Raw genomic sequence first — 27,576 nt, forward strand, 5'->3', positions numbered from 1 at the left:
TGAAAGCAGACCTCTCAACAGCTTTGTTACTAGCAGCCATTGCTTTTTTTTTCTCATTTGGGTCATCAGTTTTATTGGTGACTGATTTCAAAACAGAAAAATGGAGAGAGGTAAAGATTTTCTTTACATTCCTACATCATCTCTTTTTCTTCTGAAGACTTGCTCATTATCCCTTGATAAATACATACTGTTTTGGAATGTATTTCTAAATTTGTCCTACATATGCTCCTTGATCTAGGGCCAACTCAATCGGTAAATATCATTCCACAAGTGGAAATAAGTCTTCATATAACTGATTCTCACATAACATTAACCTGATCAAATAAGCCAGGCAGCTGCAGTGGTTTGTCTAGAGATCATCATTGAAAACATTAGTACAAGTTGTGTATGTAGACCTTAGTGATGATCTTAAAGAGAAACTATGAGGTCTGCTCTGAAAGTAATGTCTGCTATTTTATTATGTTGGCCCATGACATCAGTGGTGGATACTGGTGGTATGGTAGTAGATGTTGAACCTTCTGTCAACATTCTGTTACGTTTTGTTGCCAAGTGACAGATGGCAGCAGAGGGGATGTCTCACAAAATGGCATCTGACATGGAAGTACGTATGGAGTGGTGGTGTATCACTGATTTCCCCCATGTAGAAAAAATGGCACCCACTGACATTCATTGGTGCTTGCTGAATGTTTATGCAGACCAAACAGGGGATGTGAAAACAGTGAGGTAGTGGGTGGAGTGTATCAGCAGTGGCACTTTCCCAGCATCTGTGAAACAGTGGGTCAGCTCCACTGTGCAGATTTTTATGAGCATGGCATGCAGGCTCCTGTTTGCTGCTGGTGAAAGCACATAGCTAATGATGGTGACCAAGTTAGAAATAGTGTTTTGTAGCTGAGAACTTGTCCTATCAAATAGTGTTATTGTGCTCTTTCTATCTTTTGTAGTTTCCATAGAAATACATAGAGGCATTACTTTTGGAGTGAATGGTGTAAATAAGAGTTAGCCTTGTGTAGTGAACCATTCAGCTGTGTCTGTGTTGGCCTATCACCTATCTGCATTTTCCTAAAAGTCAGGAAATCATAATGCTTCTTTAGACTCAGGCAAAAAAAAAAAAAAAAAAAGAAAAAGAAAAAAGAAAAAGAAAAAAAGAAAAAAAAGAAATTATGAAAACTCTTGTATTATTTAATAAGTATTGAGGGAAAGTTGGAGAGGAATGCTCTAAATATTGTGGACAGTTTCTGAAGTGGCAATGTAATAAGCTTCTATCCTTGTTATAAACTATTCTATTATTATCTTATACAGTCTGTCTTCAAAAATTATGACCACGATCAGGATGGTTACATTTCTCAAGAGGAATTTGAAAAGATAGCAGCCAGTTTTCCATTCTCGTTTTGTGTAATGGCTAAGGACTCGTGAGTACTCATAAATCTCATTTCACCCAGTTCTGCTTATCAACCGTCGCTTGTTTGTTTTGTTTTCTCTTCTTCTATCACTAGGATTGTAAAATCATCCTCTTCACCAGCAAAGTGAAAACATAACTGACAAAAGCATCATTTATATGTTTTGTGAATGAGCTTACAGCAGTGGTTAATGTAGCAGGAAGAAAAAAGATAAAAGAAGAATAGAATATTTTTGAATGACAGTATATACCACTGAATAACTTTCAAAAAATGAACCTGCCCCTCAGAAACAGAGAATTGGCAAATGTATATTTTGGAAAAATTAAGAACATTCTTAGCACCTTAAACGCGGAAAAATAAAACTGATAATAATATCAATAACACTAAGAAATAGTTTTGAAGTTGCATCTCATATGCAGATTATTCATTTATCCTTACAGGCTGAAATTATAATGTGCAGAGAAGCTTCCGTAAACTTTGGGAGCAGTTGACACAATTGTTGATATCACTGTAGGTTTTGGTCAATTAAGGTATTGCCATTATAAACTGTGAAAAAAAGGTATGTTTAATTCTTATGCTTTTAAGAAAACAGCTTCACAAAAAAACTTTTCTTGTTTATTTTCAGGGAAGGTCTGATTAGCAGGGATGAAATAACCGCTTACTTTATGAGGGCTAGCTCAATCTATTCCAAACTAGGACTTGGCTTTTCTCACAACTTTCAGGAGACCACTTACTTAAGACCTACTTTCTGTGACAACTGTGCTGGATTTGTAAGCTCTCCTTTTTTATTCTTTTTTTTTTTTTTTTTAATTGAAGGCAAATTATGTTAATATTGTCTGGACAAATACCTGTTTTTATCACATAATTACCTCATGTGACCTACAAAAATTAACCCATATACCAGTGAACCTACAAAGAAAACCAGACTGCTGCCCATGTAGCTATGTAATGTGTCCTTTTATACATTCTCCTCTTGGTAGTGTTATGTGCTTAAACACGGCTCCTTTCTTGTGTTTGGCTATGTCACTTAGACAAGACTTTCAAATTTAGAGGCTTTCACTCCACTGAGCTGTTAGAATTTGCGCTATTAGAGACCATCCAAAGGAGGGCTATGAAAAAAGCTGAAGTGTCTGGAAGGCAACAGATAATGTGGAGTGCCAGAGACCCCTTCGTTTATTCAGCCCACAGCAGAGAAGGCTGAGGAGAGGCCTCGTGGCAGCCTGCAGCTCCTCAGAAGGGCAGCAGTGATCTCGGCTCTCTGTTGACAGTGACAGGACCTGAGGGAATGGCATGGACCTGTGTCAGGCAGGAAAAGGGTTCTTCACTTCGCTGGAATAGACTCCCCATTTGGCCAATGCCGTCAGAAATATGGTTTGAATTCTGGGTGGTCCTATACAGAGCAATAATTTGGACTCAGTGATCCTTGTCAGTCCCTTCCAACTCAGGATATCCTGAGTTATCATCTTATGAACTCATGTTTGGTACAGATGTGACATGATTTCTGCCTAGCACAGGAAGATTTAGTAAAACTGAGTCTTACTGCTCCCCAGCTTATCTGGGATCAAACAAGAGTGATGATATGCAATTCTCCATCTACTCCAGTTCCACAGCTTTACTTTGGGCTGTCAGATCTGCTGATGTATTCATTAGAGACCAGGTCAAGCTATTTTGTTTGTGATTAAGGAGCATACATATAAATATCGTTTGCTAAACAGAATATTTATACTGAAGAGGTAGATGGTTCGTATTTTGATTTTACCATTAAAAGGATAGAAAAAAAAAGTACTCTGCTGGTGCTCAGATTTCAGAACTGAGTGGAGCTTTTAGTGGATTTGTGTATCTGGAGGTATCAAACATGAAGAAATAAATACCCTTTCTGTTTGTCTGAATTTCAGCTATGGGGAGTAATTAAACAAGGATACAGATGCAAAGGTAAGAATCTTTATCTTTTGTTATATTTAATCTATAATTAATGGTGAATGACAAAAAGGAAAAAAAAAAAACAATAGAAAACAGTCCTAATCATTCCAAGATTTATTGTTGTGGACCTATTTAATCTGGCTCCTCAAGGAGGAGAAGGCTGACTTAAAATTAAGATGACAGAATGATGCTCCAAAAGAAATAAAAAGCTGAAGGAACTGTTTCCACCTCATGCAGGTATCTGCTTTCTTTGCAGCCCTACACTCAAAAACCTGTTGCAACTGACTGTTGCTATTTGATATTTCCAAAATGAAAAGGCCTTTGAGGTGTATATAGCAAAGGAATACAGCTGATTTCTTAGTTTATGTTGTTTCAGGTAATGCATGTAGAGATGACAAACATTTTCCTGCTTCTTGGGCAGGAAGAGCGTCGATCTTAAACACAACAAAGACACTGAATTGTGTAAACTTTGATTTGTTTACAGACTGTGGAATGAATTGCCACAAGCAATGCAAAGACCTGGTTGTGATAGAGTGCAAGAGAAGACACAAAACTTCTGTTGCAGACAGCAGCCCAACATCTGCTCTTGCTTCAAGCCTCTGCACAGTAGCAGTTAAAGAGCAATTCCATGGTGAGGAAAGGTCACATTAAAAAGCTGGAGAGATCTAGATAATTTTTATGTTGTTTCTTTTATTTTAAAGACAAGTTGTACTGCACTGTTTTGAGTTTTGTTAGTTACAGAGTTTTATCAGCCTATTAACTATAACAAGGCATTCTAGTTCAAGTCTTGGGTGAATAAATTTCTGGGAGATCTCTCCTCACACTAAACAAGGTAAGGTGCACAAATTCCACAAGAACTCAGTAACTCTTCAGCCAGATTCTCATGAGAACTTAAATGCCATGAAATGAAGAGTTGCCAGATTCCGTTATCTCTCCCATCTTGTAAGAAGCAGGTCTTGGTATACTTGTTTTTACCACTGTTGTTGCATTAAGGAACAGCTGTGCTATTACAATTCTAAAATTTCAATGTGGAATCTATAAAGTCAGATACTCATGTATCTACAACTCCTCTTGACTCAATTTACCATATATATTCTATAGGACAAGAAGAAGGACCATTCACATTTCCAAATGGAATAGTAGAACACAATGAAGACAGCAAGGACCGGACTATTATGCTCATGGGCTCCTCAGCTCAGAAAATCTCAGTGAGACTGAAACCAGCCGTAGTTCATAAAGGTATACAGACAGACTCCACACTGCTGGCTGCTGATGCATCACATAAGTCAATGGAGAAGAAAGAGAAAAGGATACTAGAAAATCCTTATCTCCAGCCCATCCCACCATCCCCACGCCCAAGCCCATTACTAGGCCGTAAAAAAGCATATGTTAAATGGGAAAACAAGGAATCCAGCCAGAAAATGAAGGAGGAGCATCACGAGCATCACAGCTATAAACCCTCATACCAGGAACTTGAGCGGGTATGTGGAACAAATTTGATTTTACACACCAGTACTGTAAAGAGTGTGAGGATGTGGCTGGGAAGATGTCATTCTGTCACTGTTCTCAAGTATAATTGATTGCCAGAACAATCCATGAGGGATCTAATGAATTCTTAGTCACTTTACCTCCAGCAACACTTCACATCAAATAGAAATTTAAGTAGTAGTACAGGGCTTAGGGAATATGTTCTGAAGACTTTACTATGATTATATTGATCCCTGTCTTCCTTAGAAGTGACAAGGAAGTCTGTGACTACAGTCCGATTGCTTAGGACAAGGTATTACTCCATAAAACAAGTTATATTTAAGGAATTGTCTTCCACACATGTAATAGAAGCCTAAAAATGCTGAGTAAGTGTTTTAACATGTTTGACAGTATTCTATTTGTGTACAGTGTAATGTTGAAACCAGATAAACACTTCCTTAACAAAAATACTTGTAGCTTAAGATAATGACTTCTAATATAAATTTAAAACAGCAATATTAGCCAAAACCAGAAATTCCCAGCACTGTAGAGAATGCAGAAGAAAAAAACATTCAGGGAGATGCACGTGAGTTAAATAAAGAATTGTAATTCTCGTAGTTTTAACATTTTTAGTTAAAAAATAAACATTTTTTACCTGAATATCTCAATCTAATTTGGGAACAAGTGTTCTAGATAGTGCATGGGGTAGTTGCCTGTATTCCTTTCCTCATAGATTACAATGCTGGCAAATCAGCTCTGTGCTCTAGCCTCAAATTTGCTACAATACAGTATCATCTGTTGCGCATTGCGTGTCTTCATTTCTCCTATATAATGAAGCAATGTAGAGATATGTACTAAACCAGTCTAGAGCAACCTTGATTGAAGCTCCTTATTTGGCTTGAAATAATAAGCGACAGGCAAATGCCAAAGCTTCTAAAAGGATGAGCTTTGAAAGGATAGCAAGATGCCATACTTCTTCTAAGAAAGAAGATTTTGCATAACTTAAATTCTAAGAGCCATATAAATACTTACAGATTTGCATATTTTTAATGGAAATCAGAACAAAACAGGGTGAAATAATTGTATCTCCATCAAGTTTCTCACTACTTGAAATTTGGATTTTCAATGTCACATCTAAATTCGAGGCCAGTGAGATCAATAAGCAGTGACTACTGCTGAATATGAAAAGCAACAAAGCTATATCTTGACACCTGTCTTATGTTTGTATTCCTGGTTACTTAATTACTCATGGCATGGCCTCATTTTGGATTAATATGCTATAAAAATAAGTTTGTCCTAATCTAATTGTTGTGAATACTTTTAACAGCTTCCATAAGATTTTAACAGGACCCATCTTAACATAAACAGTGAAACTGACATTTTCCTCCCAGGAGACAGACCACTATCTTCATATACTCAAAACACTAGTTCCATTTAATTCTATCTTGCATTTTAAATACCTCACTAGATATTTCTGTAGCTCAGACTCAGAATAGTCTATTTATTGTATTTGCCTTTAAAATTCACAGTCCACACTTTTAGTTTTGCATTCACAGAGCACATGTGATCTGTATTTTTTTTTTTTTTAACTGCTATAGCATGTAGTAGATGGTCCCTAAAGCACTAATCTGTGCCATTCTATAAGCAAACAAAATGATGGTCACATTCCCATTGAATTTTCTGGACTTATTACAGTCTTAGAGACAGATAGGAAGAGAACTATAAGAATTTGTTAAGATCAAATTATTTTCAGTGCATAGTCCCTACATTTTATCTTTCAGCATTTTGGTTTTGAAAAAAAAAGGTATACAGATAAATATCTAGGCATGTTTCTCTCCACTCCCTCACCTCATCCCCCAAGAAAAACAAAACAAATATCATTTTTGTAGCCCTTAATTTCTTTCAAGTTTGGAAAACAGTCAAATAACATACTGTTCCCTGCTGCTAAGAGCTACACCAACTGATCTTTATGCCAGTCAACCTATATGCACAACCAGACAACCCTGAAACAAATGTAAAGTCAAATACCATTATTTTTTTTTTGTTTGTTTCCTTAGGAAAGAAATATTCTAAAGGCAGACAATGAAGGTTTAAAGATGCAACTGGAACAGGCACAAAAAATAATTGAATCTCTTACAATTCAGAGAAAAAATCATGTTATCGACAATCTACAACACAAAGACTGCTCCTAGCAGATGAAGGGAAGGTTCTTCTGGAAGAATGTAAGACTGAAGGGAACGACTGTGAAAAAGCTGCTTTACCAAGTAAACTGGAAAGACACTCCAAAGGATTTTAAAACAGAAATACTGTCTTTATTCTATATATTTCCCTATTGAAAACACACTCCCAAGTCTATAAATGAATTCCTTCAATTTTAGGTATGTTAGCATCATCTGCACAATGAACACAGTATCTTCTGGAATTGTTTTTGAAAGGAGTGACACTGTTCCTGAAGCTTATGTACATGATGACCATGTGGATTCTACAGTGACATGGCTGCACATCTCACTCTACAAGTGTTCTAAGTAGCTACTCATAAGACTGTCACTTCAGATTTGGCCCAAATTCAGGTTTGTAGAAACAAATGTTTCAATAGAGATAAGCATTTAAGTAAAGCTGTATTACATCAAGAGGGAGAGTTCTTTCTCATTGTGGCTGAAACCAATTAAAAACATTATGCAGACAGTCATCTTTACTTCTAGAGTTTAGCATGAATATTAATACAATTAGTTAAGCTGATTTTTAGACTTTGTTAGGGCATACTGACAAACGTTTTAAAACTTCTTTAAGGTAAAATATGAGACTAGAGAGAGTTTAGAGTGAATTCTGCTTCCATTTCAGTATTCCAGTTTACGGCTTAGAATACATAGCCCTACTCACTGGGCTTAAGGGATAGCTTGCTGTCCCTGTACTGCAGATAACACAGGGATAACACTGACTAATTTTTTTAACATCAAAGTGCATATCAGTGTTGCAGCTTCTGAGTAGAACCTTAAAGACCATATTATGAAGGAAACTGCATAGCAATCTCAGTGTAATGGATATTGTATTCCAGTTTCTAACATCTTATGGTTCTAACCAGGATTTTTTCAGTTTCCCTCATAGATTTCATATGCACTTTAGGTGAAGAGTCAAGGTGACTGTGCTCTTACATGTATAGATTTTGTACAGTGAAAGGTGCTAGGGAGGTAATGTAGTTTTCTTAAAACTATAATGTGTACATACTGTTAACAGATGACAAATCTGTCTTTCGAGTTACTGGTGAATCTTTTAGTCATAAGAGCCAACCTTAAAATTTCATTTGCATTTCACGATATTTCTTAGAATTGTATAAAACTTACTTGCTTTTATAAAAAAGGGATGGCATCAAGCATTTAAACAGCAGAAACTAAAACTAAGTAATATCTATTAACAACATACTTTCGTGCTCCAGCAGGGGGGTTGGATTTGATGATCTTTCGAGGTCTCTTCCAATCCCTGACATGCTGTAATTCTGCGATATACTTAATGCTCTTCAAAACTTGCAAATTAGTTTACAAAATCCATGACAGATTAAATTTTTAGTTGACCCCTTACTACAGCATGTGTGCTTTGTGTTCAGTGGCTTAGATGTATGCTCTGTTTCCAGCTTACAGCCATTGTCAAGTATATTAATTTATTTTTTTGAAAAGTCAACCTGAAACTACTTACTAATCTACTGGTTCTAAGTTCCTAGTTAGAACTTAAGTTGTGTTTGCATCCATGACTAAATAGAAACAAATGAAGGGAGAGAGTAGTAGTAATAGTAGTAGACTTTCTGTTATCTTACTGTAAATAAATATGATCTGTAAAGAATTTAAATGCATATGACAAACCTAGCTGTTGTGAAGATTGTGAACCTTGTTCCTCATACACTAAACCTGAATCATTAACAGTTAACATGAAATTGCACTTTGATCAGTGAAGCAGTCAAAATGGCTCTCAAACCATATTTGCACATTTGCTTTGCCAATTTTCTCTGAGTTTCTTGATTTTTGTCCTATCTACAGGACTACAGTAAGAAGTATTTCTAATACACACTTAGCAGATAAAAAGTCTAGTTCTACAACAACTAAATGGAACAGGATAAATGTTGGAAATATTTCAATGTATTTGGAAAATACCTTAAAAGAGCAGCAAAATTTGGCAAATCTGGTGCATCTAAAGAAACTCTGCTTGCTTATGGTTTCAATTCTAACAGAATTTCTGTATGTGTGTGTGTATGCATATATATATACACACACTCTGCCTATTCTAGGAGGGTGGAAGAGGGAGCAAATTAACGAATCAGTATTTGGAAAGTTCCCTAATGTCAACAGCTGACCCAAAGGTTACTGTGTTAGTAACGTTGAGTACTTAATGCTTAAAACCAAGTCAAGACTGTAGACTTATACAGTCTGAAATTAAAACTACTTTTCTGTCACCCTGTTCCTATAAACAGAATGATTTAAACCCAACCTGTTTGCAGGATCATCTTATAGAACCCATACATGATACGTCACGTATGCTGAAAACTTACTGCTTCAGATGAATTTGTTGATACCTGAAAAATTTCAAAGCTCTCCAGATACCTTCAGGGTGTTTCCCCAAAGCCTCTTGTAATGTTTTTTGTTGTTGTTGTTGCTTTGTTTTGGTGGTAATCCCTTGTTATTACTTCGCAACTTCCTTTTTGCTGCATGAAATAATAGTGTTAATAGCAAATACTGACTGTTCAAGGATACTGATGAAACTGACAAAGTTACTGAGCAAAAATCACCCACATCTCTGTTGATCTTACTGCTACTTTATGCTAGGAAAAATGAAATAATGAAAGTACTAAGTACTAAGGACTCATCAGGAAGCACTGGTATTGAACACCATTTAAAACTTATCTTGTCACAGTTAATATAAATGAAAAGCACTCACCTTTATTCTTTCTCCAGGCTCAGCTGTGTTTCATATACATACAGAAAGGAAGAAAAAATGAAATGTTCGTACCCCAACTACTGTTTATTTTCTAAGTGTGAATTCTGATCCTTAAAAGATGAAAGTAAGTAGACTGAATGATATAACAATGAAAAGGCCAGAGCTAATGTTAATACTGAAGACCATTGCATTTAAAATAGCTTACATAAACTTTTGAAAATACAAAACAATATTATCTTTTGGAATTCTCTGTTACAGTAGCAATCTGTTATCCTGGGGGAACTGATCTCTATAGAAACTCCATTTTTGTTTCAGTACTATTAAAGAAGATTGAAAAAGTGTACAGACTGTAAACATTTATGTAAAGTGTAAGAAATCAGTTTAATATTTATAATAGAAAAAAATGTTAAAATTGTACCTTGCCTCTGAGTTTGTATCTGAAAGAAAGAAACATTAACAACAGATATTTATTTTCCTTGAGTCTGTCATCTGGAACACTTCTGCAGGACTGACCTGATATATATGAGTCTCAAGTCTACCTTTACGTTCTTCAGCCTGAGGATACTGAGAGAACTTGGGACGCTGGGCGTTTTCAGATTATTTTTTCAGAATTTAGAGGCTGAGACAATACAGACACTGTTTTGCCATTACACTGTTCAAGGTATTACCAAGCACAGTTCTTCATTAGCACAGTCTTGCTTTTGTTAAGAACATTCATTCTCAGAAGATGTTACAGCACGATAGGTAAGCTTAAACAAGGCTTCTGCAATTTCTACCAGGCTAGTACAGGCAGTGTCATGTCATCCTCAACCTTTGCTATTCTTTACTGCAGAACTCAAAATACTGTATCTCATGAATGTTTTTATGCCAGGTAGTGAACATCAAAATATCTGAGGGAGGGGAGGGAAGAAGAGGGTGCTGACTACTGAAAAACACCATTCCTACTTACAGGCATATCTGCTCTCCCAACTTTGCACATACAGAGCAAGGTGTGTTTTGCTTCAAAATTACAGAAGTGAAAAAGAAAAAAAAAAAAAAAAAAAAAGGGAAACCTCCAATTACTACTTCAGTTCACTACTTGTGAAGTTTTTCCTTAATTTACCTAAAGACATAAGTAATGATCAGATAAACATATGCAATTTTCTTTTTGTATTAAGATATATTTTAACTGAGTGTCCTTCAATGGAGACAGATTCCTTAGTAACTCCAGATAACGTAATCAGGATATATTTGGGACCTCTTCTGTCTGGCAAACTCTTCCTGTATTGTTATCTATTGCCTTCTCTACATTTGTCAAAATTTGTTATTTTTCACAATCATAAAAAGCACGTTTCATCATTATTTCAAATCACCAGCAGGAAATCTTTCTTGCAAGCACAGGAGATATGAATAGAGAATGAAAATCACACTACACAAGTGATGCAAATAACTTCAAATACAGTACTTTATTCCTCAGTGTTTACAGCTGTTAACAAAACCATCTCTCTTCAGCCCTGACACAAAAGTCATCTTCAATTCTTGATTCAACCAAAACAATTAACTGAATTTGAATAAACACAGAAATAATCACAGACATATAAAACGGCTTTTTTCTTACAACATAATTTTTGAAAATACTTTTCTCAAGACTGAAACAGAAGGGTTGGAGGTTTAAATCAATTGTTTTAATGGTATTATTGCATCTTCTGATAAAATAACATATATTCTGACAACAGAGAAGACTGAGAAAGGGATACCTCTATTAAACGTGGTGGTGCTTACTTTGATTTTCTACTACTCGCTTCACACTTTGGAATTACTGAAGAAAATATGAAATGGCTCAAATTAAAAAAAAGTATCTTCCATAAAACCTCAACTTATTCAAACTTTTGTCTTTTACAATGTCTATATAAAAAATAATTGGAAAACAGTACTGGAATAATTTAACTGTTAGAACTGGATGGAGGCACAAATCTCATCTACTTTACTCTGAACTATTCTGTTACAAACAGCACAAACTGACAACTGTAAGAGCACTGAGGCACATACACAATTACTACGGTTCTACCAGCCCTACAGGTCAACAAACCCAGTGCATCTTCACATCTTAAGACTGATGAAATCTTTATGCATAGATACACCACTTGAACTTCCTAGCCTACATCCTTGGTGAAACTGAACTCTTGATTCTTGTTCGTATGTTACTTTTAGCAAAAATAACAGCATAGGATTAGCAAAGAGAATTTTAAATTAAGGCTTTGCTTGTTAAAAACTGCTCTCCCTCTTCCCTTGCTGACCAATGCTTGTCACCTCCATAGCCAGCAGTCTCACTCGAAATGTCATTTGTGAGCTACTTCTATAGCACTATGCAAAAATCAGTCTCCAAAGAAAGAAAATGAGTACTATGCTTCCACTTGAAATTCCTCTCCACAATGGCAGCAGAGGCTAACAGAAACGAGTGTAGAAACAAAGTGAAAATGACACTGCTAGAAGGTGGGTGAAGTTCAGCCAGCAGAGTACTTCATTATATTGAGTTCACATTCAAGTCAACATGTACAAGCAATGAAGTCTCCCACTCTCTTTTCTTAGAAGCCTACTGGAACTGTAAAGTATGGTCAAGGCTGTACCAATCACATTATAAAGCAGCATTCTCAGAAATAAGCATACAGAAAAATAACAGGAAGGAAAGTTTTAAAGTTTATCTAGTCTAAAATTTCAAATGAAGGTGTTGGTAGTAGCTAATTAATAAAATCTGGCACAAGTTTTTAAACAACATGCCAGAAAATCACTTAATTTTAAACAGAGCTCTACATTCCTACATAGATCTGTCTATTGAGGACATGATGCATGTGCCCCTGAAGACAGGGTAACAACTTTAATGCATGGCAACGTGGACACCAACAGCAAGTTTGTGGGGGAAAGAAAACAAACAAACAAACTCATAACTGTGGTACATAAATGCAAATTCAAATCTTAAAGTTCAGCTGCAGATAAGTCTAAGTTATATATTCCTTGAAAGCACATCAAGGTTTCTGTCACGATATACCCAGGTTCAGATGCCTTCCTGAATCTCTACAGTAACATGACCCTGATAAATACTATTGTGAATATATACTTGGGCATCATCTCTCTGTTTTACCTCTACTCACAAATGGCATCACAACAGAAGAGGGACCTAAAGAAGCTAGATAACAGACATAAGTTATAGCTGACAGCCCTGAACTTAACTGAATCTATTTTAATAAATCTATTTACAGCCATAATTATACAAAATTCACTTCATCTAAATGCTCTTTTACTAGAGAAACGCTATCTGTGAAGGAGAAGGTATCCATACGTATTAAGACAGAGTTTCTTTCAGCTTATCAGACCAATTGGGTGAATTGGGTGACAGTGTAAAAAAGCAAAGCCTTTGAATGCTATTTTGGAACTTTTTCCAGAAACCTCAATGGGGAGGAGCAACTGCTGCGTGAGATAACTTATCAGCTGGCAGTTGGCAGCTGCCAAATAGAGAAAGTAGGCAGGAGAAAAAAAGAAGTAGCCTGCTCTTTCTCAGGCAACTGAACTTTGTTGACCTTTATTTTTAAAGGCTGATGCAGAAAGAGTATATAAATGAACTCCAACTGGACATGATGGTAGTAGAAAATGCTTTTATGAAACACCAATAATATGAAAAGCAAGTAAAGGAAAAATAAACATCAAAAGTCACCATGATTCAGGTTTTGTGGTACATGCTCTGACCTTCAGTTAATCTCTGATATATTTATGAACACACAAAGCCACCTAATTTTATTAGTATCTGTAGAGAACTAATTCAAAATATTACTTTTATGTGAAGTTCTGAAAGAACAGGAAAGCTCATTGAATAATTTTGACCAAAGCCTTAAGCGACAACTTGAAACTGAAGTTCTTCAATATGTCCGATGTGAAAACTGGATAAAGAAAAAAGCACAGAAGCAGCATTCTGGAGTTTCAGAAGCATCTCCCTCAAGTTCTTAGGTCTGACTTTTTAATTTTTTTTTTTTATCCAGCTTTTGGAGCAGAATTCATGTGCAACATGCAATAATTAGAGAGGCCTGAACATCATCTTTATTCTGTTTCTTTAAAAAGGTTTTTATTCAGTTTTCTGAGACTTATTTTAAATAAATGAACATAATAAAAGAAAAAACACAACCAGTACGAAAAGCGAGGACTCTAGTCATGATATTTTAGTATAAAAAGTTCTGTTCGTTTAACTAAAAAGAATTCAATGACAACATCAGTTGGTCGAATGCAATGATTCACATGGTCATACTTAAATCTAATCTAAACCAAAGGTACCATCTCTAAATTCCTGACACCAGTAAACACCACCACTATATTTCATCTGTTACTCTTTCAGTATCTCCGGTATCCTCCACCTCCTCTTCCACCATACGGATCTCCATAACCTCCTCTGCCACCATAACCACCCCTGCCACCATAGTCCCCCCTGCCACCTTGGAAACCACCTCCACCTCTTCCACCACCTCTGAAACCCCCACCCCCAAAACCACCCCCACCCCCACCCCCAAAGCCACCCCCACCTCCTCCTCTACCTCCTCCCCCACCCCAGCCGCCCCTCCCACCCCCACCCCCACCTCCACCTCCCCAGCCACCTCTTCCACCACCTTCCTGTCTTTTTTGCCATGGAGGCATTTCAGGAGGAGGTGGTTCAATCTCTGTTGGTCTGCCTCCACGGTCAGGTACTCTCCCCATCAGAACCTATATTGAAAAACAGAGGGATATAATAACTTGAAGGGACAGAGGGTAATTCTTTTTGGACAAAGACATGCTGATGCTCTTCAGAGGAAATAAGTTCCTATCAGAGTGGAGTTTGACAGCTGAATTCCTATTTCCTTTCTTTCTAACTTGCCAGCAACATGTGGCAAGAACTCCAAAAGTGATCCTATTTTCCATCTGTAAAAGTTAAGTAGTTACAGCTAGCTAGCTAGTAACACTGCTGTGAAATAGTTACAAAGAAAACTGCATGCCAAGTATTGCAACAAAGTAGCATATAATTCAAATGTATACATACACATAAAGATTACTGTGCTGTTTGCTTTTCTACTCTTATTTCAAAAACATGTTCTAACCTAATCAGCCAGCAAAAAACAAAAATTGGCAGACTGGCATGCAGCTCTTAAAAGAAACGCCAGTTTACCTTACATTAGGAAGCAGTGAGCAGAAAGGCAGAACAGAAAAAAGGCACAACATGCTTCCATAACACTTTCAAGAAAAGAAATAATGATCTTTGGTGGATATTATCCAGTGTACAAAACAGGAGATTGCACTCGACTAAGCTTCACAAAATATCAAGCTGAAGAACAAAGAGGTATTCAGATATGTCTTTTTGTTGTAATTCCCAGATTTCCTAAACTCTTTGTATGATGAATGTTAACTGACATTGAGTCAGTCCCAGGCACTCCAATCAAAGACCTCTTACAAAAAAAAAAAAAACAACCAACCCAACAAAACACACACACAAAAAAGAGATCACACAATAATTAGAAAACTTCAGAATCTTTGGGATCAGAACACATTAAAAAATATCTAAGTGGGACAACAAAACTTTAAGAAGTCTGTAAAACAGGATTAGTAATAAGTCACCACTTGAATTGTGGATCTAATGAAATTACTTGCATGCTTTGAGGTTTTGGTTTATTTTTTTATACACAAGAAGGCAGTGCAATTTTTTCTTTTCTTTTCTTTTTTTTGATTACAGATAGCCAAATAAAATGTTACTGTGCAGAAAAAATGTCCCTTCTATAGAAACTTCTGTGATTTATAATATACCAATAAAGATGTTTGTCAACAAATAGAAATAAAGACATGCATTTTAGTTCTTCATTACTATGTTTGGCATAATAAACTGTAATGAACTGAACAACATAAACCTAGCAACATGTAGTCAAGCATTATACCAGAAAGAATAACACGTATCCTTAACTTGAGGTATGCAATTCCACTGAATTCAAGTAGTCATCACACACACACAAACGCATTAACGCTTTTGTCAATACATACCCCTATACTGGGGGTTTATAACCCCAAAGTAAAACAAACAAATAAAAACCAAAACCAATTAATAATAAATCCAAATGTGGTAAGTGCTCTATTTATCTACTGATCCTAACATGAAGTATAAGCCAGCTTGTGAGGCAACCCTGAAGCACAACTTCTTCCTTTCCCCTGTTTTACAAGTATGCTCTACTTGATCTCTAGTTGTTCTAAGGAATGATAACAGTTCTCCAGTTAACACACCCTGTTTCTGTGTTGACTAAGCAAAAGAAAGAACTATTACTACACTTTTATGATGAATGAACAAAGTCTCTTTCCTGTGATAATAAGGATCCCAAAACAAAAGGGTGATTCTTGTCTTTATCTTGCTCTTGAATAGTCTAATCAAGCATTTATTGATCCTGAGAACTGACTAGAGTAGTCCTGCATTCTTAGACTACTGTTTGAAAAGCACAACTCTGTAGGAAGGGAAAAGTAATTTCTGAACTCTGCCTACCTCCTCCATTGTACCTGCTCATCTAGATTACTGTTTTCTATGACTGACTGTGTTATAAGATAATAATACCAAAAAATAAAAAATAAAAAAAAAAAATTGTTGCAATGTTTACTGGAATGCTGCAAACTTTCCTTTTCTAAAGTACCGAGTGTACCCATCTTTCAAAAACGAATAAAAATATTAAACACAACGTAATCCCAAATTTTTGACAGGTCTGTAAAATCCCAAGTCCATTTATCATATCCCAGAAAGAAAAGTTACCTTGTTGATTGCGCAGACTGTATTCTCTCGTGTTGATCCACTACTTGTTCTTATGATCTTTGATAAATCCTCTCGAGCAGCAAGAAGGTGAGCTAATGTTATTGTTGACTTTGGAGATAATGCATAGCGCTTGGGCTGATAGATTCGTGCTATGTCATCTGTTTTTACCTACATGATAAAAATCAAACATGACTTACTTGCTAGACATACATACAAACACACTTATTGTATGTAGGCTGTAAAACACACTTACTGAACAGTTCTCAGTAAGTTGCAGTGGCTGTAATGTCTGAAAACTAGGTTGGCTTACAAAATACTGTGCCAGTTGTCATCAATTCTCTTCATATGGTGATGTACAAAATATGCTGCTGAAACTCAGATGGTTACAACAGAAACTCTCCTATCCACTGGCAGCAAACATTCTTTGATGCTTTACAATATATCTAAGACTAAAATTTAGATTCCTCACTGTAAGGAAGGAAGGCAAGTTAGAAACTGAATTAAAAAAGGAACATAACTTGCTGATTGGCTTCAAAAAAAACATCAATATCAAAACATTTTGAATCCCAAAAGCTTCTTTGGAGAAGTTCTAAACAAGTATTTTACAAGAAAAGTGAGGAGAAAAGGATTTAAAAAATCAAATGCAGTTTTTAATTAATATATAATAGAATTATTTCTGTAACTGCATACTACTTCATATCAACAGGTTTTTTTCTTTTGCAACAGGAAAGTGAACCATCTTATTATTTTAGAGTCACTAAAAATCTCATTGAACTGTTGTTCTGCTGTGAAAGTATTCACTGTTTCAAATGTCATTTGAAATAACATCAAGTGATTTAAAAAAAGTATGAGCCAACATCAGCTAAATCCTAGAACTACAGCAACGAGAAGTTATACACAGCGTGAAATCTGACAACTTCAAGGTAAAAGCCCTCTCTTTTCTTCTTTTTCTGCATAAAAGCATTCACAACCCCAGCAGACACTGAAGTAGCCATTCAGAAACAGGAGTCTTTGACTCATAACTTTCATTGATATTTCGTGAGTTTCATAAAAAAGATTGTGTCTGCAGGCATCCATGCCAAATTTTGACACCGCTTTCAGTCCTAACTTTCTACACTTTCATCTTCTGTCGAAAGAAAAGTTTATCTTGCAGCTCATGAGGAAAAATATCTCCTTTTAGATTCCTGCATGTATATTCATCATGTTACAAACTTTTAGTATCTTCTCTTCTTATGTTACTGGGTTGAAATAGTATGCATTTCTAGGTCAGAAATATCAGACTGGGTTAAATCATTACTATTTTTTTTTAATATACAGGTGCTAGGAAATCATAAAAATGAAATTACTGCCATTAGATATTAGGGAAAATTTCTTCTCAAGCAGAGTGGTCAGGTGCTGGAATAGGATACCAAGGGAATCTACCATCCCTGGAGGTGTTCAAGAAACATTTAGATGCTGAACTGAGGGATGTGGTTTAGTAGGGAAATATTGGTGGTAAGTGGATGGTTGAACTGGATGGTCTTAGAGTTCATTTCAACCCTAGTGATTACATGATAACAAAACAACGCCAGCAGACAAAATCCACAGTAGTGGTTCGGACGTTTCAGTCACCTGAAGGAGGGGAAGTAATTGTGTGCTTTTCCCAGACAAGCTCTTCAGCTGACCATTTGCTTATTCAGTTGTTTTGCATCCAAGATAGATTACAGTCACTGTAATAATCTCACTGACCTTGTGAGTTATCTATGTTAAGGCCCAGTGTTTGGCTTTCTCTTGCATTTCTAAGAGAAGTGTTTAGGATTCCTCTTTACTTCACTGGGGGCAGATGGACATAGGGAAGAAAAAGGGAGGTGTGGACTTACAGCGAAAAACCCCAACAGAGAATGCTAGAATTTCTATTTTTGGAGCTATAGACACTCACTCACAAAAGATGGCCTGTGCCACTCAGTCAAATTCTTGCCCTTCCACAGCATTTAAGATTCAGATATTATAACCCAGGATGAGAAACTACTTGAAAACACGACAGCAATAATGGAATTGTATTTACACAGTACGTATATTTGCTAACAAGACGTACAGAATTGTAGCAGACTCCCACCTACAGGAAGCAAAGAATGCAGCAAGCTTACCTTTGCTCTATCAGACCAGCCAAAAGACTGCACTGTCACATCTAACCTCTTCATTAACATACGACGGCGACATTCATATTCACTGCGAAGAGCATCATTGATTTTTTCCAATCTTTCCTGCAGTGTTACAGTACAAAAATCCAAATGTTCAATTCTATACAGGTATGTAAGTCAAATGAAATGCAACCCCATTCAGCAAATAAGATGGCCATTGCCAGGTAACCTCTATAAACTACATAAAATTAAGGGTGCATCTGTGCAGTGCTGCAGTGTATTTTAAAAGTAAATACACGTATCAACACAAAGTACATTAACAATCAGATACTTCCATAATTAATGTTAGTGTTACTAATACTTAGTAATTGAATGTTAATTATCAACAGTTAGAACAGTGACTGTAAAATGGACAATCAGATGAAGCCATAAACATAAATTTCGACCATCCTGTGAAATACAGAAAAAAATTGAGTTGTTTTTATTCTTACCACTTGATCAGAATTCAGAGGTTTTGTTAGCAGTGATTTCCCCACGTGGTTGTTTTGAACTTTTGAGAGAATGTCCTTTATCTGAAACAAAACACATAACACAAATTATATTTACACTTACTTCAGCACAACTCATTCCAGTCGTAAGATCAAATATAGCACAAGTGTTTTATCAGACTCATAAAGAGGGATGCATCTTCTGTCTTATTATCTATTTTAAAAAAATAGGAGTTCCTGAATACTTTCATTACATGACTCTTTCTGCAAGCTTTGTTAATCAAAGTAAAGAGAACACATCTGTAATTTTATCCAGTGACGAGTATATTCATCAAGCAACATTTAAGGAGGAATTGGGTTCACACGCAAACTGATTTACAGTTTGTGACACACTGCAAAATCACATCTGGATTCCTGAATCTCCATTAACACTTTATTCCCTCACATGCATCAGCAGTACACTGAGTGCTCATCCTCCAAGTACAAGCTTTGCTGCCTTACAGATACAGAATACATTGTCCAGCCTCGACCAACACAGCCATAAGTAAAAGACTTTTGGTAAATATCCTGTTTGCAGGAAGATAGGAATACAACCGTCCTCTGGCATATATTCCCAAATATTATTTTCAAAGATAGTCTCTTCATATTTCAATTAAATTCTGTTCAAGTTAAGTTCTGTTCAAGTTAAGCAACATTCTAATATGCCGTACCAAAATACAACGTGTGATCTGTCCCTTTAGCAGGTTGCTGCTGCACAGCTGAACTATTCTCAGAACTATTCCCACAGCTGCTGACAGCGCTGAAGATGCTAGACAGAGGCAAGAGTACACAAGTTGAAATGCTGCTTTCAAACTCTGCTTACTTTTTCCAATTCAATAAAAAATAGTAGAATTGTTTGTAAGTTTCTGTTTAAAATTGCCTAGTATAATAGTAAGTATTAGCAGTGCGATTTTATACAGGATCTAATTAAATTAGAAGCAATAAAAAGACATTGGTCATTTCTAGTGAATTTTTGTAATGATCTAAAAAAGTAACAAATAGCACTGAAGAAAAGTTTATGAAGCAAAGAAATCCAATCATTGATATTACCATTCTAATGCAGCCACATCTTTAAATGCACATACCCAACTCGATACTACTACCAAAATAAACTCTGAACCTGTCCCACATGAAACTAAAGGATAAAGGACAATGAAACATACAGTAGAAATTCTACGGAATCTCCTGAACAGTAGGAAAAAAATCCTTCACTTGTAAGGGCCAGAAAGTTCAGAGCACAAATTACACTATTAATTTGTAGTCAAAGAAAACGAATGATCTAGTTTTGTCACATTTCTAGGCTGCGAAGTGAGTGCAGGTTGTATAAGCACGGCAGAGCTGATGGATCTGGAAAACACCAAAAAACAGCTCAAGGCAGTTTGGGAAGGTAGAAACAGAGAGAGAACATGTTTTTAAGACTCTGCTCACTTTAGCACTAATGAAACTGTAACAGTAATGCCCTGTGCACCAACGCAAGCATGTGATCCTAACCGATAGGGACTCTCGGACTTCACAAAATATGGCAGACAAGGAACCCCATAATTGAAGAAAACCTTCTAAGCTCATAGGTGTGTAGGTGAGAAGCTGACCCAGAAGGCCTGCTGCTGCAGAACTGGAGTCCTATTCCTTTACCTAGGCATGAAACTACACCTGCATCAAAGAAGAGAAACAAAGAAGCAACCAAGGAAGGCCACCAGCCATAGCTGGAGCCTACAAAGCCCTCTGAATACAAAAAGGGTTTATATCCATCTGGAGGAAAATCAACAGTCCTAGGCAAGTGTTAGTTGATCAGCTGAACGCTGATGTTTTAGTCCTCAGAAAATAGCACCAGAATTGTTTCTCCATCCTCACAAAAATGTTTATTACCAAGACTGGATTTAAACATTCCATTTGAGCTAAACAGATCAAGCACAGTGGCATTATGGGAATGTAGACATTTTCACCACCTGGGTGCTTGTTCTTGTATATGAATCTATTAAAGGTTCTGTACTGCCACACACGTAAGAAAATCAGGCAAGGAACAGGCCCTCTCCACAAAACTTCCAGTCATTCACCAGCTCACTGAGCAAGGAGGAAGGAAAAAAATAATCACACAGAATCACAAGGTTGGAAAGGACCTACAAGATCATCTGGTCCGACCGTCCTCCTATCATCATTACTACCCTCTAAGCTACTAAACCATATCTTGTAGCACCTCATCCAGACACATCTTGAACATTATGATATAAAAATGAGCAAACACAGGCAACCACTCATCTCCCACAGATCTCAAGAAGGGACTGATTCTCCCCAGGCATAAGGAAGGAATGAACAGTAAAACTTCTAACTGCCTGACAGAGAAAATAAATTCTGCAGTGAGAAAGACAAATATCACATCATCATCATTAAATGAGTTAGAATTTAGTGGGATATAACTGAAATACCTCTACTGCAAGGTTTAAGTTTACATATTGACTAACCTGGTAATTCAGGCATTTTCATCCTATTTACAGCTAAGGAAATAGCACTAACAAATCAATACTTGCAATTAAGATAATCATAAGCTAATGAGCAAAAATGTAAATTTTGGAAAATTTTATTAAATTTAACTACTTCTCAGAATACAGGTATATAAATTGTTATCAGACTAAGTCTTTTGCATTTAAATGGATAACACAAAAGTGTTACTTCAACTCACGCCCTAAGTTTGCATGGCAAAGCATGGCTCACCACATACCTCACCCTCAGGGAGCCACTCAAATATTTTACCTCATAAGTGAAACAGTTAAACACTAGGCATTATAAAACGAATCATACTGTTAGGCCCTCAACTAAGACGGATGCTTACAGGCATAAAAGTTAACAACAGAGAGAAAACCTGTACCTTTTGTTCCACACTGTTTAACAAAGGAGGAATATCGGATGAGGAGGAGTTTGGTAAGCCCAGTGCATCACAGATAGCTTGTACTTCCTGGTAGATTTCGTTGTGCTTTTCCAAATGAGAGCTTTTACTTTTCTTGCTGTGCAGTATCTTTAAAGCTTGAAGTTCTGTACTTAGAAATACTATAGAGAAAAGCATCACAATGACAGATTTAGAGGCAAGACAAATTTTGTACCCATGATCTTGTAAAACAAGACAGAGATAAAAGACCCTTTCTCAGTCCTATCCTGACAGGTCAGTGTCAGTTTCCCATTCAGTTACCTGAACTAACTTTCATCTAGCTTCCTGTCTTCCACCTGCACATGTTAACTCCACATACTTGACTGCTAATACCCTTCCCCAGGCTAAGTTCCTTGGCTAGTTTCATACTACCATGCTGCTCCCTGCCGTTATTTCCATTCTTCTGTCAAATCTCAAGTGTTTGCCACCATCAGTTTCCCAATATAATTCATCTGTACTCAGTCTCGGCTGGTGTAAGGGGGGAAAATGATTTTAACTTACAGAGAAGTTTAAGGCAATCTTCTTTCTCTTTCAATCTGTCCTTTATGTCTCCAGATACAAGTGATGAATATGGACATGCCATTTCTCTCAAGAAGCCACTAATCTCAAGCTGGAAGCTCTCTATATCTTTATCACCTGTAGAAATAAATAAAAACCATTAATTGTTTTTCTTTTAATTTAATTTTCATTTTTTATTAATAGGAGGAACCTCCAAGTAATTAAGATTTTATGATTTTTACATTTAGATTGCAGGTTTCAATACTGCCACTCCAGTAACATTTTCTTTCTTCATAAAGAGGTCCTACATACAAACAGACAGTACTTTCAATAGCAAAGGCAATATTGCATTCTTGCTTTAGAATCATAGAATCATAGAATCACAAGGTTGGAAACCTTTAAACAAGAAGCTGATGCTATAGCAGTCTGAAACCATAATGCAAGCATTTGGAGTGAATCAGCTGCTCACATCTAGCAGAGAGGCAGCAGCACTTACTCCTTCAGATCACAGGAATATCGCTGTCGAGCAAACAGCGTATGCCACAAAGCAGTGGGCAACTGTCATTCATTTTGTGACGACCAAGTTCCGGGAGTCAAACTAACTCCACGACACATATGCCCAGGTTTACTGTCAATGATAGGTTGTCTTTTTTTTTTTTTTTTCTTCCCCCTTTCTTCCTTTTGAAAGAATCTTCACCAGGTTAGACCTTAATCTAGCAGCTACATACACAAAAACATCAGCCTCTCTTTGGCTACCTCTTAGCTGCCTTTTAAATTTCAATATTAATTTTATTACTAGCTTAAATGTCAAGTGTGAAACCCCCAAACAAGATAGCTTCAACAAATTAACACTCATTTACCATCTGCTGACGTGATGCTTTCTTCCATGTCACCGAGCGACTTTATCTGGGATCCTAACCAAACACAGAGGTCAAAAAACTCCGGTGAAGACAATCCACTTTGTGCTGCTTTGTTCAGGGCTTCCTCCTCCAAGAGGGGACCCGTGTACCTGCACAGGGAGATAAAGCTTGATAACACGAAGCGGGTTTAACAGAAAATATGCATACTTTTAAACACGCTGAGCGCTCCGTCACGACGGAGGCGCCCACCAACACGCGGCCTCGGCGTTCCGGCAGGGCAGCCCCCGCACGGGCGCCCAGGTGCGGCAGGATGCCCCGCTCGGCCAGCGCTCCGCTCCGTCCCCAGCCGCGTGCAGCCCCGCCCGCCCCAAGCGCAGCCGCGGCGCCCCTCGGCCCCTCCGCACCGCCGCCGGAGCGGAGCAGGGCCGGCCGGGCCGCCGCTCCTTCCAGGGGCCTCCCGTCACCCCCAAGGCCTCGCCGCGAAAGGAGAGCCGCAGCCGCTCCCCCGCTACCTACCCCAGGGCCTCCAGCGCGTCCAAGATGTCGCACTCCATCTTCAGGCCAGACTCCAGCTCCCTCATGCCGCCACAGCGGCTGCCGCCGCGCTGTGCCCACTTCAAATCGGCCCCGCCGCAACCTGCGCCCGCCGCTGCGTTCCGCGGAGCCGCCGGGCCGCGGTGCAACCGCCGCCAGACACGGCGCGTTGGGCCGTCCCGACACGCTGCCTCTTCTGGGTACGCAGCTGAACCCCGGAGCTGCATCTGAGAGCAGGGAACCTGGAAAGGAGACTCTTATTCCTGCTTAAACAACAAGTAATTTGTTACATACCGGGGGACTTAGCTTCGCCGAACCGGCCACAAGCCAGGAGCTTGCACTGAGTACCGTTAATACTAACAGCGTATGTAGGATTTCAGGAGAGCTTCAAGAATGACAGAAGCCACAGAATTTTGTGGCACTGCCTGCTTTACAAGAAGAGCGGTTCATGGGGAATTTCCTTGCCCTTTTGTCTCCTCCTCGAGAAACGGACTCAACCCTAAAATAATTTTAATCTTTATTTCTGCCAAGGCTTCCATTTGCACGTGCTGTTTGAGATAGAATAAAGGTATTCCAGCAGCAACAGGAATAGAAAAAGTACTGTGAAGTTCACTCAGGAGTGGTGCAATCAGTACCAGCATCCCACGTTGAAAGCACTGTTTCATTCAGAAAACATTTCTGCTGAAGCCTTGAAGGCCTAGTTATGCCTTCCCCTACCTGCTGAAGTAGCAATAACATTATCAACCTTTCTTGTCTCTTCATTTCATACTTGAAACTTCAGGCTTTTGCCACTCTCTCAGAATCATCTGCTCTTATTTGGGGTCTGAATAAACATCTAGTAAGGAGAGCAGGAAAGAAAAATGTGTAGAAATATACAGTTTTCTTTCTCATTCTTTTCTGTAACCTTCATGCCACACACACAGCAGTGTATGCTAAGAAGAACAGAGAGGCAACTGAAACTATCACAACACAATCTATCGTAACTAGAAGGCAGTCTGGTAATATAAGAAGTACTGTGGGGTGCAAGTAGGTGGCAGTATTCTTCCGTGGGTCTCTAAATTTTGTTGTATGTCGGAAGTGTATTTTGCTTTCTAACTTTCCTGCATTATATAAATATTACACGCATGAGGAATAACAAGTCGGAATTTCATAAACTGCATCTTGAAACCTGCAAGTGAAAGATTTCTGGTTGTAACCTTATAGGCATATTGCCTAACATCTGCTTACAACTTCACCATTGATTCAGTTCACAATTTTCTCTAAGTCCATTTATCTGTTTCCCATCCACTGCAAAGGAATACAAGAAATGGTGATATAGCTGGCTAAAAATGCTTTGTAGCAGTTTACTTCTAAGGGATTGGGTTTTGCCCTTGCCACATGTTCTGTGAAATATGCAACCACCACCACCAACAGAAAAGGCCCCAGCATATGGCCATCACCCTCGTGGGAAAGGCAGATGTGGCTTCTCTGTTGTCAGCTCTGTCCTCAGAACCCTATGTATTTGAAACCAGGACAAGGTTTTTGACAAGATTTCTTTTTCACTAGTCTGGCAGCTTGCCATCACTCAGCTGTCAGGCACATCTTAGCGCTAGCATGTGAATGAGGCAGAAACACACAGCTTGGGTTAGAAAATGGGGACAGGTCTGGATCAGGGTTGACCTGAATCCACCCAAACTGGGAGGAAATGGCATCTTAGCAGAGTGTGCAGCAGCAACTGTCTACACTTCTCTTAAGTATACTGGAAGTGGAAAGCCAAGTGAAGGCAGGAATTTGGGTCTCCTGCCAATTTGTATTAAATCTCTACAATTACAAGGCATCTATAATGCTACTTAAACAAATTAAAAAATTATTTTTAGTAAACATAGTTTAACTGTTCACAGATAAAGCAGCTGCATGTTTGGGAAGATTCCCTTGTTTTGTCTTTCTAAATTGTGGCCCAAGAATAAGAACTAGATATCTTGAATTCAAACGAGAGGGAGATGCCTCTATGTTAGTAAACAGAAGGTACAAACTTTCTCAGTTTGTAGCACTGAGAAACATGTAGCAAGCAATTATTGACCACTAGAGGGACTCAGAGGAGCAGAGAAGAAATAGAATATACCACGTAGTAAACGTTTCCTTCTCACAACAACTTACCTGCACACAATGTTGTACTGTATATGCACAGTTTAGAAATGAAGACAGCATTTTGCACATGCCTAAGTCAACGTGAGAAGCTTACGTGAATGGAGCATAAAACAGATCAATAACAGGATTATGTTAAAATGAGGCAGTATCTTTACTATTTTTTTTTATGCATCAGTTTAAACAGTCTAACTTCCACCTATAGAATAGCACAAGCCTACTAGACAAAAGATACTGTTCTACAGACTCAATGACATTTAAACAGCAGCAGCTTGCTACTTTCAAGCCCCATATTAAACTACTCTTAATCATTCAAGAAACTCTATCATTTTTTAAGGATTATTTGCAAGTCCCCACCCAGGGCAGTATCACCTTCATTAGAGCATTGTAGAACCAGGCTGCAAGGTGAAATTGGCCTGTATATAAATTACATCAATCTTGGGAGTGACGTAGATGTGAATGATACACGTACTGACTATACAGAGCCTGAATGTGTTTGTACTGGGTACAAGAATCCCACCTGTCAGTGCAAGAGCTGCCTTGCTTTAGCTGAAACTGCCCTCACATTACAAACATTTAGTTTAGAAAGCATTCTTCCGACATCTGCCAGACTAAACCACCTGAAGTGGTGACTTGGAAGTTCTCAGTCCAAAATGAACTCCTACTCAAAACAACCTATAACGATAAATTCTGAAGAATGAAAGTCAATTTCTGGAAAATGGATTGCTCTCAAAGTACTTTCCTGGGGCACACAACTGCCCAGCTGGTGAGGGAGAGCTCAGAAAGAGGCAGCCATAAGCACACTGCAGACTGCCTGCAACATAACTGAACATGCCTCTTTTTCCAATGCTTGTCTAAGGAGGCAATAGCACTTCACTATCCACAAGTTGGGATAAAATCAATAATGCATAGTCTAACTCTGCAGTATTATAATGTTTGTTGCTTACAGTTGAAGTTACCGAGATTTTTGTCATTTGCTTTAAAAGGAGTTGTTGTGCAACCTAAGGATTTTAGTGAGATGTGCTTATATCTTTCAGTATTGTTGACAACAAAACCCCATTCTTTGCAGACCCAGCATTCACATTTATCTGCTCCCATTTCTTTTTCCTGTGGTGCACTGCAAAAGAAGAGTTACGAATGTTGGAAGAACCAGTTTTTTTATTGTTAGATTTTTTCTTGCTTAAGTGGAATCTCATGTTGAACATATACAACAACATGATAAGCAAGGTGTTGAGCATAAGTAGCCTGAGAAAAGGGCAAGGTGAGCGACTCACAGAACTGACAGCACCTTTTGCCTCTTGTCAAGGCTGAATTTAACTGGCTTCTCACTACCAAAGTAGTCATTGCCTTGTGAAGACTACTTGCTTGTGAAGTTCTCACGGGTAGCATCTTTTAAGAGAAAGTGAGCAGGCAGTGCAATCTCTGGGTGCCCAGTGAACATATCTCCGCAGAAGATGGTGCTGGGTAGTGCTTGTAATTTTGTAGGCATTACACCATTATGAGCAAGACTG

At 37.8% G+C, this 27,576-nt stretch overlaps 2 protein-coding genes across 6 annotated transcripts in view; one reads left to right on the forward strand and one right to left on the reverse strand.

Annotated features, from left to right (window-relative positions):
- The window catches only part of RASGRP1 (RAS guanyl releasing protein 1), a 52,852-nt gene extending 41,846 nt beyond the window's left edge, over window positions 1-11,006 (forward strand). For 3 of the 5 annotated variants that reach the window (XM_090141250.1, XM_031593729.2, XM_090141251.1), the window contains 6 exons: window positions 1,300-1,409; window positions 2,023-2,167; window positions 3,293-3,329; window positions 3,802-3,948; window positions 4,419-4,798; window positions 6,842-11,006. In XM_090141250.1, coding sequence (XP_089997376.1) covers window positions 1,300-1,409; window positions 2,023-2,167; window positions 3,293-3,329; window positions 3,802-3,948; window positions 4,419-4,798; window positions 6,842-6,976 — 954 coding nt within the window. In that variant the 3' untranslated portion in view covers window positions 6,977-11,006. The remainder of the gene's footprint in view (window positions 1-1,299; window positions 1,410-2,022; window positions 2,168-3,292; window positions 3,330-3,801; window positions 3,949-4,418; window positions 4,799-6,841) is intronic. The other 2 variants (XR_016466925.1, XM_090141249.1) reach the window with 2 other exon arrangements.
- Window positions 11,007-11,393: 387 nt separating this feature from the next.
- TSLIG3B (tRNA splicing ligase complex subunit 3B) lies at window positions 11,394-25,111 on the reverse strand. The gene is made up of 8 exons (XM_031593730.2): window positions 23,924-25,111; window positions 23,408-23,556; window positions 22,551-22,685; window positions 21,993-22,171; window positions 19,094-19,174; window positions 18,609-18,725; window positions 16,483-16,650; window positions 11,394-14,429 (listed from the first exon to the last, which is right to left on the reverse strand). Exons 1-8 carry the CDS (start codon window positions 24,166-24,168, stop codon window positions 14,064-14,066), a joined length of 1,440 nt encoding a protein of 479 aa, XP_031449590.2. The 5' UTR covers window positions 24,169-25,111; the 3' UTR covers window positions 11,394-14,063.
- Window positions 25,112-27,576: the final 2,465 nt, after the last annotated feature.

Source organism: Phasianus colchicus, chromosome 5 (genome assembly GCF_987193195.1).
Source record: "Phasianus colchicus chromosome 5, bPhaCol1.hap1.1, whole genome shotgun sequence".
NCBI classification, from domain to species: domain Eukaryota; kingdom Metazoa; phylum Chordata; class Aves; order Galliformes; family Phasianidae; genus Phasianus; species Phasianus colchicus.